The 21831-nt window shown below is 43.1% G+C and overlaps 1 protein-coding gene across 2 annotated transcripts in view; it reads left to right on the top strand.

The window, feature by feature from the left end:
• Nucleotides 1-16043: 16043 nt before the first annotated feature.
• Nucleotides 16044-21831, top strand: part of MON2 (MON2 homolog, regulator of endosome-to-Golgi trafficking) — a 103966-nt gene continuing 98178 nt past the window's right edge. For both annotated transcript variants that reach the window (XM_046658089.1, XM_046658080.1), the window contains exon 1: nt 16044-16561. In XM_046658089.1, the coding sequence (XP_046514045.1) occupies nt 16451-16561 (111 nt within the window). In that variant the 5' untranslated portion in view covers nt 16044-16450. The remainder of the gene's footprint in view (nt 16562-21831) is intronic.

The raw sequence follows: 21831 nt of genomic DNA, 5'->3' as shown, positions 1-21831 counted from the left end.
TCTTTAAGTCCAGCAGCACAACATCTTCAAAGTTTTCTCTCTCACATACTTATGCTTCTGTTGTCACATCTCCTTCTGTGACTCCGACCCTCCTGCATCTCTCTTATAAGGACCCTGTGACGACACTGGGCCCACCTGGGTAATCCAGGCCACTCTTCCCATCTGACGGTCCTCAGCCCAATCACATCTGTAAAGTCCCTTCTGCTATGTAAGGTGGCATGTTCATAAGTTTCACAGTTTAGGATGTGGACATCTTTGGGGATCACCTTTCTACCTAACACACACACCTATGAAATTCTAGGAAAGTTGGTTACCTGCAGGATACCAATATGGCCTTATTTACCGTGGCAAATTTCTGAACCAAGTTTTACCATACTTTGATTTGGGAGGAATGACCACAAGAGACAGGGATGGAAAGCTGGGGAGAACTGCCTATCTTACTCTGATGCCTTGGCAGGGGTTTCAATCTGTCACCTGAGCAGAGGGACTGTATTTTAATGATCTAGGGCAGGGTGAGACTTACTTGATATGGATGTTCCTAGATTGTGACCATAAACCTAGACACCACTTATGATGGAGAGATCACCCTATGTAGCAACTGGAACAATCTGATACGATGACAATCCGCAGGGACAGGTGGCGAGGGAGATACACTGATTACTTAATCCTGGGGAATGCCTAATTGCCGTAAAATTTCCCAAGTGTATGTAGCAGTCTAGGTCAACATTAGAAAGACAACGCTTTGCTTCAATTAGAAGATGGTATCAGAGACCTCACCATGCTAACTAAGCAAAGAATACAGAACACTACTAACTCTGCCATTGGCCATCAGTGTCCTCTGACATAGGGGCTGAAGGGAGAAAGTACATGAGGTACTCATGTGTTCAGTAAACGGGTGGACAGTGGTTAAAATATGATCTTAATCAAAGGGGGCATGCTACCTACGGTCACTGCTGAGAACAGGTGGATCCCATAGGTCATAGACAGAGGTGCTGAGTGCGCTGAGGTGTAGCAGATCCAGGTAGAGAAGCTAATGGGTAGTAGACACTACCGATAAAAATAATCAGGGTCACATGCAATTGGCCTTCTAGAATCTGTTTGGGGCTTGGGCAGTGGCAGGAAAGAATTTTACAGAAAGAAAAGTTACAGATTATACAACTGACCATGAATGATTACCACTTGTGCTGAATATTTTCTTTTTTCTCTTTCAAATCCACTCTCCACTGTTTTCCTCCCTTCTCGGTACTCTAGGAAATTGAACTGCATGGATGGCTTCCATACCTTCGGGCTTCCTCTTGGGTTTGGCCAAATGGGAGGCACTGGCAGGAGGACAGAAGGAGGGAAGAGAGTGAGGGAAGGCATTATTCCTCCAGCTCCCTGCCCGCAGGCTCACCTGGGTTTTCTCTGTCTACACAGGCCACCATTACAACTTCTCTCACCAGGTGCCAGTACCTGGCCTTCTCCTTTTCTCTTCAGGTGGGTGGGGAGAGAGGATGGGGGATAACAGCTCCGGAGGACTTTAGCCCAGGGTGTTTCACCTTCCCTTAAGGATTCTTTGAAGCCTGCCCAAACCTTTGTAAACAGCCCCTTTACCAAGCACTCCTCAAATACCCCCTTAAAAAAGCCATCCACCTCTGATTGATACGTCACTCAAACTAAGGAACAGATCCTACACCCAGGGGACTCATGAGCCTGGGGAGTTCAGGGGTGGCTTGGGGCACTGGGAGGTGCTTCTGAATAACAGCATTTAGATTTTGATTTAAAGGATCGCAGCCACCCTTGATAGAGGGAAATGCCTGTGTAACACTTTGGGATTCATTTATTCAATAAATAATTATTGAGCATTTGTTATCTGCCAGGCACAGGGGCTACAGCAGTGAAGAAAAATCAACACTCCCCCACCCCGTGCTAATGGACCCCTATGCAGGTGGAGGAGACAGATGATGAACAGAATAAATAAAATGTATACCATATGTTAGACGCTTTGAAGGAAAAATAAAGCCGGGAAGAGATATGGGGGAGCTGGAAAAAACTGGATGCTCAGGGAAAGCTTTAGTGAGAAAGTCACATTTGAGTAACGACCTCAAAGAAAGATGGCAAAATAGTTGCTCGGATATACAAACAGGACTTAGGATGTGAAATAAGTCCTTGAATCTTTACCTACCAGAGAGATTGTGCTGCTTCTGTGACACTACATGAAACGAGCTATTTTCCAAAGATGCTCCAGCCAAATTTTCAATATAGCAACTGTCAGTGGTAGTGCTGATGGTGCAGAGGGTGAGCTGAGGGAGAGCGGCCATGCCGGCATCCTTTACAACATTGGGCTGCAAACTCATGCTCTCCCTTTCTAATCCTCAGAACCTGTGTGCAGTATCCCCCCCTTATTCACGGTTTCTGGTTTTGCTTTCCGCGGTTTCAGTTAGCTGTGGTCACACAGTCCAGAAGCAGATGCTCCGCCTTCTGATGTATGATTAGAAGGTCAATAGTCACCTAACACTAGGTCACAAGGCCACATCATCCCCTCGCTTCATCTCATCATGTAGGCGCTGTATCATCTCACATCAGCACAAGAAGAAGACAGGTGAGTACAGCACAATAAGAGATTTTGAGAGAGAGAGAGAGAGACCACATTCACATACTTTTATTACAGCATATTGTTATAATTATACTATTTTATTATTAGCTATTGTTCATCTCCTACTGTGCCTAATTTATAAATTAAACTTTATCATAGGTATGTATGTATCGGAAACAACATAGTATTTCTGGGTTCGGGACTATCCTGGTTTCAGGCATCCACTGCAGGGTCTTGGACCATATCCCCATGGGTAAGGGGGGATGACTGTGTTACACTGTAAGGAAACTGTCTTCCTCTGGTGCTGCTTCTTTTAAAGATGCAGAGAGTTTCTGAAGAGTTGCCCAAAGAAGTGGCAAGAAAAGGGAGTGGTCAATAGCCAGGGACCTTCTGCCCGGGAGGCTCATCCCCATTTCCTCCCTTCCCTACCCCTCAGCTGGAACTCACCAGGAAGAATAAAAACCAGGGCAGGGCTGGGGCCCTCCTGCAGTACACAAGATGGGACCAGGTACCTGATACCTCCAGGAATAAGAGCTCGCGGGCCTGAATAACAAGATACCTGGACCAGCTAGGAATTATGTTCAGTTGCTGCTCGAAACAGAGGCACATCCATAGCGACATATAAGGGCTCATTTCCCACCTAATGGAAGTCCAGGGAAACAGGCAGTCAAAGGCTAATAAAGCTGCTCCACAAAGCCACAGAGGAGCCAGGCTTTCTTCTCCACCATTCTTAGAATGAAGCTTCCACCCTTAAAATCACCAAGTGGCTGCTTGAAAGTTCAGTTATTATATCTGCTTTCCAGGCTAGAAACAGAAGGAAAAACAGAAGGGCCAAGACAACACCTCAGCTGAGCTTTGCCAATGTCCACCTATCACCTTCCACTTAATTTTATGGTGATCAGGAAGTGATGTGTTAAGCATTTTATATTTTTACAGTACTGTTTGTTACTTACAGGCTTTTTATGAATTTTCTTATGTTTTAGAAAACTTATTTGGGGTTTTGGGTTGATGTGAAATGCATTCGAACTTTTATTGGCCAGTGACTTCACTCCCAACATCTCATTTTCAAAAATGGATTAATGACATTAAAAGGAAATGCCTATACTAGGAAAGTCCAATAGTTTACTTAAAAAAATCATTATCATCAAGTTTATTCTAACAATGTAAGCATAATCCATATCAGAGAGGTCTAGCAATATAATTCCTCCCTAATATTCTAAAGCAGATTATCATATGATCAACTCAGAAGACTTTGTAATGATTACCATGTATGCTAAGATTTTTATAAAACCTTTACCAAACATGAAATAGAAGGAAACTCCCTTTTCTTGATAAAGGTTTATTACCAAAAACTTACAGCAAACTTTTTACTTAATGGAAAAAATTTAGATGTATTCTCTTTAAGATCAGGAAAACACAAGGTTGCTCGCATTCATTGGTACTATTTTCCCTGGTTCTGCAGTACCTAGTAAGCTGTATAAGAAAAGAAAAAGAAATGAAATGTAAGAATTGGAAAAAGGAGATGAAGCTCTCACTATTTCCAGATGACATGATCATATGTCTAGGAAACTTAGAATCAACAAGCAAACTATTAGCATGAATCAGAGTATTCAGAATGAGTACCAGATACAAGACAAATTGATACAAATCAATGACATTTCTCTATATGAGTAATAATCAACTAGAATATATAATTTAAACAAAAATATGAGTATCTAAAAAACTTAATTTATCAAATAATATAGAGATTATCTATGAAAAAATATTCTAAACTCTATTAAGAGACAGAAATATTTGAATAAATGGAAAGATATTTTGTAAGTTTAAGGAGATAACATTATTATAAACATATCTATTCTCCCCAAATTAATCCATAAATTCTATGCAATCTCAATAAAATTCCAGCTGTATTTTTTTTTTTTTGGTAGTTCTTACAACAGTCAGAAGTTATTTGAAAGAACAACAGTCCATAGTTGCCTAACTTTTTCAGTTGTAAAAGAAGTGCCACATGGGGAGGAGTAGGTATTAAGACATAGTACAAAACCAGGGAGACAAACCAGAGTACAGGAACAGATAAATACACACTGGAACAGAATGGAGAGTTTAGAGATAGACCCATATATATTTGAGGCTTATTACCCCATGGAAACAGGGAGAAGACCAACTTTTTGATGGATGGTTTTGGGGAAAATAGATAACCATTTGAAGAAAAGTCAGTCATATTCCTTCCTAACATGATAGTTGGAGGTGGATCCTAAATATATTCAAGACTAAATGTGTAAAGTAAATTTATGAAGATAATAGAAAATTCTGTAGGAGATACATCTTTGTGACCCGCTCTGGATGCCACTCACAGACCCAGAAGTCAGGCTGCCTGAGGCTAGGGGCAATGCAATCAAACAGGCCTGGCTGGTTCTTGGGCTCTCTGTCCAAGCTTACCAGGAAGCTGCTCTTTACAGCATGGCTAGCCTGGATCTGGATCTTGGGCAATCAACATGTGGTATGGGGCATTCCTTGCCTGCTGAAGCCCCTAGACCATATAGATGACTATCTCGTTGTTAGTGCCATCAAGTCAATTCTGACTCCTAGGCACCCTGCGGACAGTAGATGAGAACCCTGCCCAGTCGTTTTGCTTCATCCTCTCTCCTTCCAGCACTACCTCAGACAATGCTCCACTGCTATTCACAGGGCTTTCATGGCCAATTTTTTTGGAAGTGAGTGGCCAAGTCCTTCTGTCTAGTCTGGAAGCTCTGCTGAAAACTGTCCACTATGGTGACCCTGCTGGTATCTGCAATCCTGGTGGCAGAGGTTTCAGCATCACAGCAACACTCAGCACCACAGTGTGACAACCACCAGACAGGTGATGAGGTTCTCCGACTGGGAAATGAACCTGGGCCAAATCTTGACCGCCAGACTACATTCCTATCTACCATACAGTAATTTCTAAGGTCGCTAGTTCTTACAAAGTCTCCTGATAGTTGTTGAGAAGCAAGGACCTGACAATTTCCCTGGTCTCTTTGACCGCTGAAATCCCTAAATTCATTGCTTACATCTTTTTTTTTTCCTAAAGAAGCTCCGATGTTTGTGGAGACATGGCTGTCCTGGATCTCGGTAAGCCCAGAATCTCTGTGGTAAGGGGCATTCCTCAGTTCCCTGAACCTTACACATACTCAGAACTTCTTTTACTTTTTTTTGAGTTTTCCAGCTCACAAACTCTTGGGATGTCTCCTGATTGTGGTTGAGGAAGATGGGGGTCTTTCCCCAGGATTCTTTGACCATGGTAGTAATATCTAAAGCCGTCTCTACCGACTTCTTCCAGACATGAAATCTGAGCTCAGAGGGGATGTTCCCCTTCCTTGGTGAGGCTGAAAGGAGCAGGCTTGAGCCCTTGATGTCTGAGCTGGTTGGGAGAGAAGAGGCCAGTCAGGAAGGACTGCCTGGGGTTGACGTCCATGGGACATGGAGAATTGATTCAGATTGAGTTACAGTGCAAGTAGAGGCTGCTGGTGGTGATGCAGAGAGGATTGGTGGTGGGGGATGAAAGACCAATGAATCACTGGGATTCAAGGGTTGGGCCATGACTGGTAGATGTTCATGTCCTGAGAGAGCATGTCGCCAGGTGAGGACATGTAGTCCAGAGACCAAGTAAGGTCTAGTAAGGGAAGGGGGACAAAAATCTGAGTGTGCTTTCACGGGAGAGGGGAAAAGGCAACATGCGGGGGTAACTGAAAGTCCATTACAAACATAGAATCCAGGGCAAAAAGCACCCTGCTGTAAGAGAGGTGCCCAGAGGTAAGGATAAAGCAAAGAAAGGGAGGGGTGGCCAGGCCCAGAGCCAACAAATGTGCTGGTGAGAGAGAGGAGCCCAAATCTGAGCACAAGAAAAGGGAGAGATGGGGAGAGTCGGGGTCTAATGACAGAGAGGACTCTGGCGGCAAGGATAAGACAACTGGTGGAGGAGATACTAAGTAGAAAATGAATAGAGCTACATGGCGAGGGATACCTTTGAGGCAGAGGAAAGGCCACCAATGGGAAAAAGGGGAGAGAGAATGTGGGGCCAGTGTCAGAGGGACTAGTGATGTTAGGATTAAGGCCAGTCATGGACATGGAAGCCAAGATGTAAGGACAGAGGCCATTGTGAAATAGGGTGGAACAGAAAAGGGGGAAAATGAGGGAGAAGAAGCAGAGGCAAGATGGGGCACTGTGAGCAAAGGTGTGACGCTGCAGGTACCTTCTGCCAAGAGGATGGTTGGTAAAGTAGAGTTAGGGACACATACTTGAAGCCTGGAAGAATCAAATCACGTTAATAATGATGCTGCAGCAGCACACTGTGTCAAAAAGACTCAAATGGATGCTAATGATGGGTAAAAATTAGGTATGAACATAGACAGGAACTACAAGGAAACAGAAAAATGAAGACCAACAATTTAATAAGATGGTGGGAAGGTGGGTGTTTTGGTTTGTTTTGGTATTCCTGCTACTGGTGTAACTTTTATTTTCATAACACTAATTTTAAAAATGTAAAGTCACTAATCTTGTAATATAATAATTTATAAAAGAAAAGATTTATCAAATGTCAGGGATATCACTATAGTCACGGAACTCGTCTATTACTGCACACAAAGTACCCAAGTCTTGGTCAAGAATCTACACTGTCTTCATTGATCTCAACAAGAATTCTTGGTTGTTACTCGTTTTATTTCAAAGTTTTGAGACATTTACTTCTGACACACATCATATGCCACATGTGGTTGTTTTCACAATGGCCAGGTATTTTTACAGTTGAGGTCTTAAAATGTGAAGAAAGAAATCTCATCCCAGTAGCAGCATTCATTTCCTTACTCACTCACTCACTCATTCACTCAACAAATATTCCTTGAAGGAAGGAAGCAGCTATTTGGAAAAAGATGTAGGGTGGCTGGTACATGGTGGCCCTCACTTCCACAAGATTTGCTCAGTGTGTACCCCCTAGTCCCTTATTTTGTTTTCCTTTGTTTGAATTCTTTTTTTTTTTTTTTAAGGAAGATTAGCCCTGAGCTAACTGCTGCCAATCCTCCTCTTTTTGCTGAGGAAGCCTGGCCCTGAGCTAACATCCGTGCCAATCTTCCTCTACTTTACATGTGGCACAGCTGCCACAGCATGCCTTGCCAAGCGGTGCCATGTCCGCACCCGGGATCCAAACTGGCAAACCCTGGGCTGCCGAAGCAAAATGTGCACTTAACCGCTGCGCCACCGGGCCGGCCCTGAATTCTTGTCTTGATAACTTTCTCAGTACCTTTGTTCCTCTATGATTGAGGACAAGGATCCATATAAGTAAAACAAATGCTTATTGAAACCTATATACATTTGCCCATGTATAACTATGAACCATGTATAAGCTATGAATAACACTCGGGCCTTTCCACTGAAGAACTTGTGGTATGGCAAGGAGACAGAGAAATAACCTCACAATTAAATGCAGTGTGTGATTGCCCAAAGGGAGATGTACTAGCGCTGGGACAACCCTAAAGCTCTTTCTTCCTACACAGATAATCAATCTGAAAGGAAGGTTCCAATCAATAAGGTGTTCAGGAAATACATCAAAGGAGGAGACAGGCCTCAAACTGTATCAGATTTTTCACGGGATCACATGTCACTTCTGAAATGCGACATAGGAGCACAAGTTTTACAGTCAAAAACCTGTGTTGGAATCCTGACTCACTGCTTACTAGCTAGAGGACCTCTAGAAAGTGAATTAAATCTCTACCAGCCTGAGTTTCCTCATCTGTAAAACAGAAGCAGTAATTCTTTTTTTTTTTTTTTTAAAGATTTTAATTTTTTTCCTTTTTCTCCCCAAAGCTCCCCGGTACATAGTTGTATATTCTTCGTTGTGGGTCCTGCTAGTTGTAGCATGTGGGACGCTGCCTCAGCGTGGTTTGATGAGCAGTGCCATGTCCGCGCCCAGGATTCGAACCAACGAAACACTGGGCCGCCTGCAGCAGAGCTCGTGAACTTAACCACTCGGCCACGGGGCCAGCCCTCAGAAGCAGTAATTCTTAACTCACAGGATTTTTTGCCAAGGTTAAATTAAATGAGATAGTAAATGCGTGTCGTGTAGAGCTTCCCACACAGTTGCTCCATAAATGGTAACTATCGCCCCTCTTCAGACTTAGAGGAGGACTCAGAGGACCACCTTGGTCTACAGCCTGCTGTGTGTGGCGCACTCGTCTCCTGATTTTTCCAGTTAGGGAATATCGAGCTAAACAAATACGATTTCCTACGTCTATACCTGGCTTTATGGGACAGGTCTTATAATTCTAAAGTACATTTTGAGGTGTCTAGTCAAGCAGCTGGACATAGACATGGTAATTGCAAAGAGGTAGGGCTAACCAGGGAAAATGGGAGGACGAAACAATATGTGCCCATTTGGTGAAAGAGCAGTAGGTTGAGGAGTGGGAAGAACCAGAGGCCACAGGAAGAAGTCTAGACAGGAAGGCAGCATTTGATATCGAAGAACAGATTAACAAACAACAGATAATATTAATATTCAGGGTTGATAACTGACTTTAAGAAGATCCAGCCAGAGGAACATGTTGTTCAGCCACGTGGGCAGACAAAGCTCCTCCATACAGGGAGGCAATATTCTGAGTTCCAGGCAGGTGGGCAGGACATGGCGCTGGGCTCAGGCACTAACTCTCAGTCTGAGGAGGCGCCTGGGTATTCATAAGAATATTCCTAAAGAACTGAGGTACCAGGTTACAAGTCAGGGTTTCAAAGAGAACAAAACAGTGATCAAACTGCCGGAACTAATGCTAGATGCAGGGTTTCTCTACCTCAGTGCTACCAACATTTTGGATTGGATAATTTTTTGTTGGGGAGAAGGGGTGCCCTGCATGCTGTAAGATGTTTAGCATCAGCCCTGGCCTCTACCCACGAGATGCCATTAGTATCCCCACCCCAAGTTGTGACAATCAAAAATGTCTCCAGACATTGCCAAATGTCCCAGGGCAAGGAGTGGGAAAAATCAGCTCCAATGGAGAACCACTGGGCTAGAGGGCGCCTGGTGAGAGAGCTGTCCACCAGCGGAGGCGGAGGCAGAGGGTCTCAGGGAGGAGCTGGTCTAGGAGGGGTAACGACCGAGGGGGCCCAGGAACACCAGTGTAGGCAGCATTCTGTCCAGATCCCCATCCCTTTTATCATTTCTGTGTAGCCTGTCCGGTCTTCTCTGTCCCCTTTTTTTCAGCACGCTTTTGCCTCCAAAAGACTGTCCCCTGGGCTTCCGTAGCTTCTTTGCCCCACATACACAAGAGCCAGAGGAACTGGGAGAGATGTGTGTGAGGGACTCCCTGGCCGAAGGGGTTCCCCAAATTCCCCTGCCCTCCCTGGGGCTTTGCCTGATCGGCCTCTTCTACTTCCTTGCCTTCTCCACTCTTACTGGTTTCTTCTGGGAACACGGCCATAATAAATCACAGCATACAAATCTCTCCTGAAGGCCTGCTCCCAGGGAACCCAGCTCAATTCAGCCAGTAAGGCTGGAGTCGAAGGACAGAGTCAGGTGTGAGAAGGAAGTCCAGGAGGGCAGTTCGGAATGAAGACTACGAATGACAAGTCTGGCCTGAAGCCCCCATCAACGTGGTTTCCAGTGGGAGACAAGGCAATGAGACAGGTGATTTAAAGGAGCAAAGGATGACCAGCGTGGTCTTGGTCTCAGGAAAAGGTGGAAAGCAAGAATAAAGCACAAGGTCTTAAAGTGGTACAAAATAATGGAACTATTAGAAAAAAACACCTCTAGAATAATTTGTTGTTAATATTAAATATCTTCACAGAATTCATCACAACCACAGGCTGAAAGAGTCCATAATCCTCTGGACTATGAAAATGCTGCAGTGGAGTATTTCAATCTCTACCTCAGTAACACAGAAAGACCCTGGCAAACCTGTATACTGTCCCCTCCTACTTTTGCTGGTGAAAACATTCTGGGAGCTATGGGAGTGGAGGCCATCGATCAGGGGTGACTGTTGCTTCTGTCTTTTCAGAGCAGAACTATTTCTGCACCATTTGCACTCCAGGATACAAGGAGTTAGGGAAGGACCAGCTAAGAGATGTCTTGTAGTAAAGATGGCTGTTTTGTTAAAAAACTGTTCCTTTATAGTCACTTCAGTGTTACTGCCATTCTACAAAACACCAACCAAACTTTAATGTGCCACGCATAAGAACCATTTTTGTGCTCTGAAAGCAGTTATAACAAAGACAGAAAATAGTGAGTTTAAAAATAATTTTTTTTTGTTTTTTTGAGGAAGATTAGCCCTGAGCTGACTGCTGCCAATCCTGCTCCTTTTGCAGAGGAAAACTGACCCTGAGCTAACATCTGTGCCCATCTTTCTCTACTTTCTACGTGGGATGCCTACCACAGCATGGCTTGATGAGCGGTACCATGTCCGCACCCGGGATCCGAACCGGCGAACCCCAGGCTGCCAACGCAGAATGTGCGAACTTAACTGCTGTGCCACCATGCTGGCCCCTAAAAAATAATTTTGGAGAGTAACCTTAAGAAAGATACAAGCAACTTATCCTTACATCTAGAAACGCAGTGTTGGAAATAGGAAATTATAGGTTCTCTACTCATAATTTGCCTTTTGTAATCATTTCTTTATTCTGTAAAGAAATCATCTGTATTCTTCAGCCAGTATGTAATTTAGACCAGTCAGTAAGTTATAATTTTTAATTCTGAAAATTAAAGCTTAAGGGATTCTTTGAGAATATGTTTTAAGAAATACATAGACAGCATGTACCAAGAGGCATTAAAAACTAACCATTTCTGGTAAAATTCTTTTCAAAGTAAACAAGTAAAAAGTAAAATTCTTTTAAAAGAAAAGTCAAAAAAGAAAATTGTAAAAATGAATTAATTTCAGGAAAAGTAATTCAGAGTGAGAGAATTAATGATGACACAGGAAAAAATAATAGAGTGAGACTACTTAAAACATAATTACTGATAAAAAGTGGGTAAAAAAGCACTTATAAATACATTTGCAAATAAAATTTCTTATTAATTCATTCAACTAACAGACCTCTGATAGGTTTTCTTCAGCATACATGCCTATGTTCTGTACCATGGGAACACCTTACCCTGACCCCATAAAACCAATCACCCTTGACCACAGCTGTTTGGGCCAGGGGTGTCCCCCTGCTCCAAGGACAGTTGATCTGTATTCCCTTCAGTGACCTAGGAAGTGGCCCAGCAAAAAGCATAGCACAATCGGAACACACCATCTATAGTATTCGATTTGCTGAACTACTTAGGCTCTTTTTCTTCAGAAATTTGAATGTGATGCATAAAAGGAAAGTATATAGTTGGTAGGGTAGTGAGACAGAAGCTAAATAGACTGAGAAAGAAGAGCAGCAGAGCCTTGAGGTAGCAGGAGACACGAGGAAGCCGAACTTCAATGACAGAGCATTGGGACTGAGGCAACTGGCTGGCAGAAGCAGGAGAAATACTAGCAGACATAGAGTGGATGTGTCTCGGTAACACTTAAGCATTAGAGGAGGGAGAAGGAAGCGGAACACATCTGCTGCTGAGATTAATCAAGCAGTTATGGAGGCCAAAGCGCTTTCTAGTTCCCAAACTACACTGCAGGCTCTGTGAAGCCACACCTTTCCTATTCCCATAGGGCCTGGCTTTGTGCCTGGAATTCCTTTCTCTCTTATTTTCACATGTATTCTTTCTTTGAACCTCTGCTGCTTGAGGTATCTAAAAGGATCAAACTAGCACACCATGTAAAGGAGTTTAGACTTTAATCTTAAAACAACAGAAAATCGTAAAAGGGCTTCATATTTTCATTTTAGAAAGAAGACTCTAGGACCAGGAAATAAATAGAAAATGGACTGGAGGTAAGGATTATACTTTGGAAATTGTTGTTTTAAACCAGTGAGTGATGATGATGGCCTGAACCAAGCTAGTGAGAACGGAGAAAAGCCGGTGAGGTGGAAGGTTAGGAAAGGGGATGAATGAACAGAATTTGACTCAGCTGAGACGCAGTGGATGTGGAGCAGGAAGAGCCAAGTTTGATTCTCAGTTTCCCGGTCTGGACAAGCAGATGGATGGTTGAGCCTTTCATGGAGAAAGATAATGTACGAAGAGGACCAACTTCTTTTTGGGGAGGAGTGTTAGGTGCCAATGAGACTTCTCGGTAAAGATGTCCAGCAGGCAGTGGAATATTCATGTCGGGATCTCACACAAGAGCTCTGGATTTATAAGCTTGTGTATAAGGGCTTGATATCATGACTTTCAGAGATATCCAGGTAACAGTTTCTAGTTTTGTTTCCATAGCACTAAATTCAGGAAATGTACTTGGACTAGATTGTTAGCCCAGGGAGGCTGATAATAAAGAATCTGTTCATGTCTGAATATTTGCTATACTGTACCTTAGCTATCACGTTGTGCCTTGTAGAACTCGGAGACTAATGGGCTACATTGCTTAGGTGAGGTGGTTTCTAGAGAAGGCTACTTACAGGACTAGTCTAGCTTTATGTGTATAAGCCTAGGACTGGGAGGGGATGTGAAATTTCCAGAAGGTTTGATGTTACGTATTCCAGAAGGTCTGAGAATTTGGAAGGTTTAAAAGCTTGCGCTTTCATTCTTAGCTGATATTGCAACTACATTCCTTTCTGCATCCCTTAGATAAGTAAACCCAAGTGGTGTCTCTGTTGTGGTATTTCTGTTAATCTAGACATTCTATTGGTATTTGTCAATATGGAGGTTATACAGGGTGATATCAATCTATCAATAGATCGGGAGTAAGTGAAACCATCGGTGTGCATAAGATCACTTGGGGAGAATAAATTAAGAAGAATAGAGAGCATAGGATTCTGGGAAACACTAACAGACAAGGAATAGGTGGAAGAGAGAAAAGTCCAAGAGGACAATAAAGAATGATGGTGAAATCTGAGGGATTGAACATAGAAAAGCAGATTGAGTAATATTTGTATTTCATCACTAAATTGAGACAGATATTTCAGAATATGACACAAGCTTTCTTGTTACACATGAATACATGCTCATTTTTAAATAGATAAGTTTTCTAAAAGATTCATAACAAAGGATCAGAAAAAGGCACGAGTTTCCTAATTTTCAACTAGAAGGTTAAAACTTGCTGATAATTAAGTCTTTTTATAAGTTAATAAAAGACTTAGCGTGTGTAATGATCACAAAAGAGCTACCATTTTCTACTCCCTAATTAAAACATGTACTCAGTCCTTACTGTGTGCCAGGCATTGTGCTTTTCCTGCAATATCTCAATTAGACATTAGAACCACCGCATGAGGAAGGCACTTGTATTTTCTTCTTTTAAAGATGTGGAAACTGAAGATTAAGTTAAGTAATTTGTTAGAGTCACCCAGGGAGTAACTAACAGGGCTGAGATTCCAACTTAGGGTTTTTTGACTGCAGAACGTGAGGTTTAACCACTACTTGATAACGCTGTGAAAGCATTACTTATGGTAATAAAAGGTTAAATTAATCAGGCCTTTGTTAATGTAATTTTCAGTGAAGACAGATTTTGTAGCCACAGAAGACCATTTTACATTACATCAACACTTAGAGGTGTGCTACAATTTTGAAAGTACTTCTTGAGGTACTTGAGAACGATAATATATATTTGAATAATTTGTTTTTGCTATTAAAAGAGAAATGATTCTGTTTTTCGGAATGCTAACTCCTGAGTTTAGCTGATTTCTTAACCTGTAGAATCAAAAATTATTTTTACATCTGCTAACTTGCTTAGTTTTGGCATAAAGTCACGCATTGTTTCTGGGGCAGTACAATCTCACGGGGCATATGTAGACAGAAAACTATTAATTTTTGTTTTTTAAAAGAAATTTACAGAATAGTAAATATAGGTAATTGTTACACCTTAAGAAAATTTTAGTTTTTCAAATTGTTATAAGTATTGTTTTCAATTAATGAATTCCAATCGCATTCCTTCAACTATACATAACAGAGATGTAAAAGACTCTGATGATTTTGAATCAATCATGCCAAAGTTACTAATAGCAAAAAAATTAAATTTCAAAAGCAAAATCGTCTACATAGGAAAGGCACTGGGTGGGAGTTTGATCCTAGATAACTGGGCCATTTATTAGAGGACCATTTTTAAAAGCTCCCTGAGACCCCAAGAATAAGGTCTGCCACATATTGCACCTAAGCTTTTTTTTTTTTGCCAAATTCACAGCTTTTAATAGATAAAGCTTATACCGTAGGAGCTGTCAAATTTCCCAGAAGTTGTGAAATAGGCACAGATGATCTACACTACTGTTTCCGGAGCTCCCTACTCATCTGCCACCTCCAACCATCCTTGCTTTGCTGCTTCTTGAAATGAAAAAATATATATATTTAGTTTACAAAGTACTTGCGGTTCAAGGCCTTCTTATTTTACAGTCAAACACTGCCGCCCACTGACAATCCCACAGTTCACCGTCTTCCATCCGGAAAAGGTGTTACCGGCTCAGCTGTCTGAAGGTGTTTATTTCTTCATGTCCTACCTCTACCCTCGTTCAGCCTTTCCCTCCACCTTTCTCTGCTCCCTCCTCAGTAGCTGCGAAAAGTCTTGTATAAAAGTATACTGACCTGGATCTTCGGAGAAGCCCAGATGATTTTTCTGTTTATCTTTCGTCACCTGTATTTGGCTTTCCCATCAGTTCCTTGTTTAAGCATCACAACTCTGTTTTAGGTAGGGTATTCCTTCATCCCACAAATATTTATTGATCATCTACTGTGTGCTAAGCACTGTCGCAGGCGCTGGAGATACAGCAGGAAACAAAACAAACCCCAGCGCTTCTGAAGCTTTCCTTTTGGCGGGGAGCAGGGCCGGCGGCTCGGGGAGGGGGCCGGGTCGCGCGGCGCCGGGTGGGGAACCGAGGGAGTCCGGCTTTTACTCGGGGTGAAGGGGAAAGCCAGCGGAGGGTTTGGAACGTTTTATCGCTCATTTCACAGATTAAGAAAATAAGTGACCACTCCGCAGGAAGTGCACCAGGGCGCTTTGTACAACTCTCTGGAGGAACAGCAATTTAGGTCCTGGGGAGTAAATGAACAGGAAGTAGGCGTTGATTTGGGGCTACCGGCCCAGAGACGCGACGGGGCAGGAACGAAGAGGGACAAGACAAACGATAAATCCAAAAGGAAGCGAAGTGTTTACACCGAAATACAATTTAACACAAACATACGCGAGGAGATACGCCAAGGAGGACCCGGGGCTCCGTTCAGACCCTTGTCACCGAAAAAACCGAATCCGGACGAGGCTATCCGCCAGCACCCCAACCCTACGCGGCCGCCAGCAGTGCAGCCGGGGAAGCGCCCCGCCCGGAACTGGGCCCGCCCCCAGCGTGACCCCGCCCCCGGCCGCGCCCCGCCGGCGGCTCGTCACCTGGTTGGCTGCTGCGGGGGCGGTGTCCGCGGTCCCGGAAGTGCGGTTGACGTGTCCCGGCCGCGCTCGGAATTGTGGGCGACTCGGCTAATGGCGTCGGCGAGTCAGGGCTGCCCGGGGGGCCGGCGCTGAAGCGTTCTGCCAGGTTGGCCGGTGACGACCGGGGCAGCCGGGCCCCGCGGCAGCGGGAGGGACCTGCCCGACTGGTGGGCTCCTCGGCCAGCGCCGGCGGAGCCTAGCGGGGCGGGGCGGCTGCGGGGGGCGCCGCGGAGAGGAGCCGGGGAGTTGCGAGGAGGCTGCGGGGGGCGCTCGGGCTCGCTCCGGGTTCGCCGCCCAGGCCCGGCCGAGCCCCCGCGGAGCCCTAGGGGCGGGCTGCCGAAGGGCCGGGGCCGCCGGGAGGCAGCCAGTGGCCCCGAGGCGCTGACAGTGCCGGAGTCCGTTTGCGCCGCTCGGAAGTCGGCTCGCAGTTCGGGGGATCATGTCCGGCACCAACAGCCCCGAGGCGGTGAAGAAGCTGCTGGAGAACATGCAGAGCGACCTGCGGGCCCTGTCCCTGGAATGCAGGAAAAAGTTCCCGCCCGTCAAGGAGGTGAGCCGCGGCGGCGTCGGGCGAGGGCGCGGGGGCCGCCCGGGCCGGTCCGCGCGGGCCTTCGCCCCGGTCCTTTCCCTCCGCCCTCCCCTGTCCCGATTCGCGAGCCGGCGGGCTGTCCCGCAAGCGCCCTTTACACTTTCCTTTGGGGAGGCCTCAGGCGCTTTGATTTCCTCTGCTCCCCTCTCCTCCGATTAGGGATGAAGTTCGCGGAGGGAGCCGATTCGGCGATTTCACCTGGGTGTGTTGTAACCCTCGGCTCTTCTGGCTTAGCCAAGCCAGAGTGGTCAGACTTAGGTTTGTTGCTTCTGAAAGCTCATGTCCACCGTTGTGGAGCCTCTCCGCTCCTCGCGTTTGTAGTGTGTATCACTGAGTCAGAAGCAGCTGTGCTTCTTGCCGTGTGTCATGCAGCTTAGCTCCGTATCGATCCCAAGAAGGATTAATAAATTACCCCGAGACACCAGTTTACGACAGACGTTGAAGACCCACAGTACCATGTTCAGCCTTGTCAAGAGCAGTCCTGTAATGGGAGACCTGGGCTCGGAGTCGAATGGAGTACACTTGGATTTAAGTGCTAGCAATACGTGTTACCTAACCTCTTTGAGCTTCAATTTTCTTTCAGATGTAAAATAGGGTTAAAGGGTGGATTTATTAGATTATGGTGGGAAAGTCGTCAGCTCAAAAAGGGTATTATTAAAGAGGCTTAATGGTAGCTACAAATTAAAATTCTCCAAGTATTTTCTGAATTGAAATTTTTTAACGTTTAATCCCTATTGGCTTTTTCTCTTAAGATGCCATTTTAGTTGTCTTAAACTTTTTAAAAACGCTACTCAGTTTCTTTTCTCATTTCTGAAATAAGATATTCCAGTGGCATTTTTGTAAAAGCAATTATTTTATTTCTATTCTTATTTAATGTAGTTTGGTATACCTGGAGTTTTTTACTATTTGCCCTAAAAGGTCACCAAGGAATTCTGAAATGTTTTCATACTTACCTAAATGTTTTGCCTTTATTATTATAAAGATTCTGTAATTAAACTTACCCAATAAAGTTTGGATTGTAGGCTTCCAAGGAACCCTAACTTGTCTGTAAGTGCTTTGGTCTCGGTCTTCCACAAACTCCATCTAGTATTTCTTTAATAAAGTAAGCAAGTATTACCCAGAGATGGAAACCAGATATGTCTTTTTTTGAAAGATGACTGTTATATGTTTTATGTCAGATATTCACTAGTATGTTTTGATATAGATTTTCATTATTTTCTCTATATCATCTCCTGTTGAAAGTTAAAACAAGTAATTTTAAGAAATTAAGCTGTTTTAAAGAATTTTAATGAATTAGTCTGTTCTAGTTGTAAGAGAAATGCTCTCATTTAGAAAATGTCAAATCCTATTTTGTAATTTTTATTTTATTTTATTTTTTTATTTTTGGTGAGGAAGATAGTCCCTGAGCTAACATCTGTGCCAGTCTTGCCCTATTTTGTATGTGGGACGTGCCACAGCATGGCTTGATGAGCAGTGTGTATATCTGCGCCCTGGATTTGAACATACAAATCCCGGGTCACTGAGGCTGAGCATAGGAACTTAACCACTATGCTGGCCCCCTATTTTGTAATTTTAACAATAATTTATAGAACTCACAGTTCCCAGTTCTTATAATTCATATAAAAACTATGATTCCTCTATATTACAGGCCTTTGTGGGCTAGCTTGGAAATTTAATTGCCATTTATTCCATTATTTCTGTTGGAAAATGCATTCAGAGTTCCAAACAGGTGGCTTAAACGAGGCTCTAGAACTCAGTCCATTTCTGATCTAGGAACTTTCAGTAAAGCTCATGAGCTTTTTCTCCTTAAACATTGGCTAAAGAGGTGTTTAGTAATTGCAGCCAGTCTTTGAGGTAATGGCAAAACTAATTCTGGATTTGATTATCTCTGGTACATAGTTTCCTGTATAGTGCACGCTTTACAAGAATTTGTTGAATGTAAGACCTTTGATTCCTTACCCAATGGCACTTTTCATATACTTTGGGCCCTGCTTTAGGAACTGAAAAATGACCTTGACTGTGCCACAAGTTTAAAACAATAATAAAGTAATTAGCCTAATAGTGATGATCTTTTAGGAGAGAGCCTTGACTTTCAAGAAATATTTTGGTTGAATTAAATTTTCCGTGGCAATTTAATAGCAGTGCCAAATTTTGGCTTTTGTTCTTTGAAGAACTGGTAAGTTTTCAGTTTTATTTATTTGGGGGAGGGGGGGCGGGGAGGAGGTGGGCTGTGCTTGGTAGACCCTAAGGCAAAACCTTTCTAAGCATAAGAAACTTTTTCATCTATATATCGGTGTACTAGTTAACACTCTCCCAGTATCTTCACAGCTATTACCTGAAAAATACTCGTTTGGAGTATTTTTCCTATAAGACTACTCAGGAACGTAACACAGTGCGGTGCTAATCGCATATATGCTTCGGAGGGAATGTCTCCTGCCTCAGCACTTTTTAAACAAGGTGGAATGAAGGAGACCTTCTATATTTAGTCTTTATTTTAAGTTTTTAGTGGTTTCTACTTTTTTGGCCGTATGCTTGGCTGTAATTTTTTTTAAATTAATGATAAGCTGGATTTTTTTAAGATTTCAAATCGTTAGAAAAACAGAAGAAAAGAGTATTCATAAAGGATAGTGCCTTATTTACTGATATCTACTTTTTTGGATTTTTTACATAGTTTTCCCCATCTTGTTTTCATTTATAAATCTATGCTTCGCATGTTAAGTTGTTTTTTATAGTGGCTATAATTACACTGTCATTTTATAATAAAGGTAATAATTAAATAATAACAGCAATGCCTTCCTTCTTTTTTTTCCTGTTTTCTTTCTTAGTCCTTAAATGTAAACATTCATGCTTCAGTGTAACTTTTTTTTTTAAAGGTATGCTTTTTTGAGGAAACATTGTCCCTGAGCTAACATCTGTTGCCGATCTTGCTCTTTTTTCTTCTTTCTCCCCAAAGCGCCAGTACACAGTTGTGTATCTTAGTTGTAGGTCCTTCTGGTTCTTCCATGTGGGATGCCGCCACAGCTTGGCCTGATCAGCAGTGGCTTGATGGTCTGAACTGGTGAACCCTGGGCTGGTGAAGCAGAGTGCTCAAACTTAACTGCTCTGCCACCAGGCTGGCCCCTCAGTGTAACTTTTTTTAGCACAAGTGTACTGACTAATTTGTTCTGGAATATTTGTGTGAAAAATTTTTTCTTTGTCCTAAAAATTACTTTAAAGCTTTGTAAAATCACTTCTATATTATTGATATTCACTGGTTTTGGAGGCAGTAACGTCTGAAACTTTATGTATTTAATGAATAAACACTTTTTGGTTATTTCCTGTTTGCAGGCCCTACTCTGGAAACAGATGAGGGGAATCTGACTGAGCTTGGAAGTGTGGCCAGAGAGAGTTTAATGCTTGAGCTGAGTCGTAGTAGCATGAGTAGAAGGTAGCCAACAGAAGAAGTGGGAGGTGAGGTCATTCTAAGCAGAGGAAATAGTACGTGTTTGTATTCCATGTAAAATAAATTTCATGTTTAAGTGATTGGGAGCCATTAAAGCTTTTGAAGAGAGAGAGTCATAGGATCAGTTTATATTTAGTAGTATTACTGTAACAGTATTGGTGGGAAAAATTAGAGGGGACTGAGATTGAGGCGAAGCGAGCAAATTTTTAAAAATGATGATTGCCTGCATTACAGTAGCAGTAGAGGTAGACAGAAAGTTGCTTGCATTGTGGGAGACATGGCTGAAAGAGTATGGATTAAAAAGACATTAAGCAGGTAAAATTACGAGGGTATAGTGACCTTTTGTATAATATAGAGAAAGAAATCTATCATGCCTCCCAGGTTTTTGGCTTGGAAAACTGGGTGGATCACTAAGAGAAGGATCATAGGAGAAGCAAATGTTTTAGTGCCAAAAAGAGTAGTCATGAATATATTAAGTTTAAGATTTATGTGTGACATCCAAATGGAACTGACCAGTAAGTAGGTGTTTGAAAATGATGGTTTGGTACTTAAGAGAGAGGTCTAGAATTTCAGATTTAGGAGTATCAGTTAATACATGATAGTAGAAGCCACAGGACTAGATAAGATGGGTTAGAAAGAGTGAATAGAGTAAGCATATCAGGGCTAAAGAAAGAACTTTGGGAAGTAACAGCATTAAAGGGAAAGAGGCAGCTGGGCAGGCTAAGATTAAGGATATGGGAGAGACAGGAGAGATAGGAAGTTGTGGACAGTTTGGCCTGTGGCCTCTGTTTTCTTGGCGAGATAGGAAACCAGCTTGTTGCTAGGAGTAGTTAGTGATGAAAGAAGTGATGGGTAGGAAGTTTGAGGGGAGCACTGGATCACTTTGGAGAAGTGGAGGAGATATTGACTTGGAACACTTAAGAGTCTTGGCAGGAAAAGTGATTGAAATGATGATGGATCATGAGATGTAGGTTGGATTCCCAAAGAAGGAAATCCAACAGAGCTTTGATCTGTTAGAAGAAGATGGAGGGGCTAAGGGGCTAGGGGCACCAGTTTAATCAAAGAGCAAATGGAGTTGGGGAGTGGGAGAGCTAGATGGACAGGGATTGGGATAATAGTGGGGATATTGGATTTCAGATTGCCAAGTAGTGCTGCGCTGGAGGATGATGAAGTCCAGGGAGTGGGTGGTAGAAGAGGAGAGGGAATGAAAGTCATGTGAGCTGTGGTAGTCGGAATTAGGGTTTTGGATGGGTTTCTCTCTCTCTCTGTCTCTTAATAAAGTGGAATCAGTAAGGGTGTGCGTAACGAAGTACAAATAGTCTTCCCAGGCTGTGTACTGTGTTTCCTCTTGCCCATTCAGGCCCGATAGAAGTTGGTTGGCAGGAGTTTTTGCCTAAAAAAGCAAAGGTTCCTGTGGTAGAGTTCCTCAGTGTCCAGTGTTTTTAGGCATGAGCTGGCTGAGGGGGACTTGGTGAAAGGGACGCCTTATACTTAGCGTCAGCAGGATTCTCCCTTTAACCAGCTATTTGCGAACTGAGGCCCAAGTCATTTGGCTCTTCTGGTAGGGAGAAGCTCCTTTTCAGGACATTATGACGATGAAGAGTCAGGGCTGGATAATGTTTACGTGCTTAATTGGGAGCTATTTTTGTTCAGTATTTTATAATATACTATAGTTTTTTCCCATTGTCATTGGTTGGAGAAATTTGCTCATGATACAACCAGTTGTGTTTTTTCCTTCGTAAGCATAATAAAATAAATCCATGTTTTATATACTGAAATGTTTTAATAA

Source organism: Equus quagga, chromosome 1, assembly GCF_021613505.1.
Source record: "Equus quagga isolate Etosha38 chromosome 1, UCLA_HA_Equagga_1.0, whole genome shotgun sequence".
Taxonomy (NCBI): Eukaryota; Metazoa; Chordata; class Mammalia; order Perissodactyla; family Equidae; genus Equus; species Equus quagga.
Note: the sequence above shows the minus strand (reverse complement) of the source record. Positions and strands in the feature narration are given on the sequence as shown.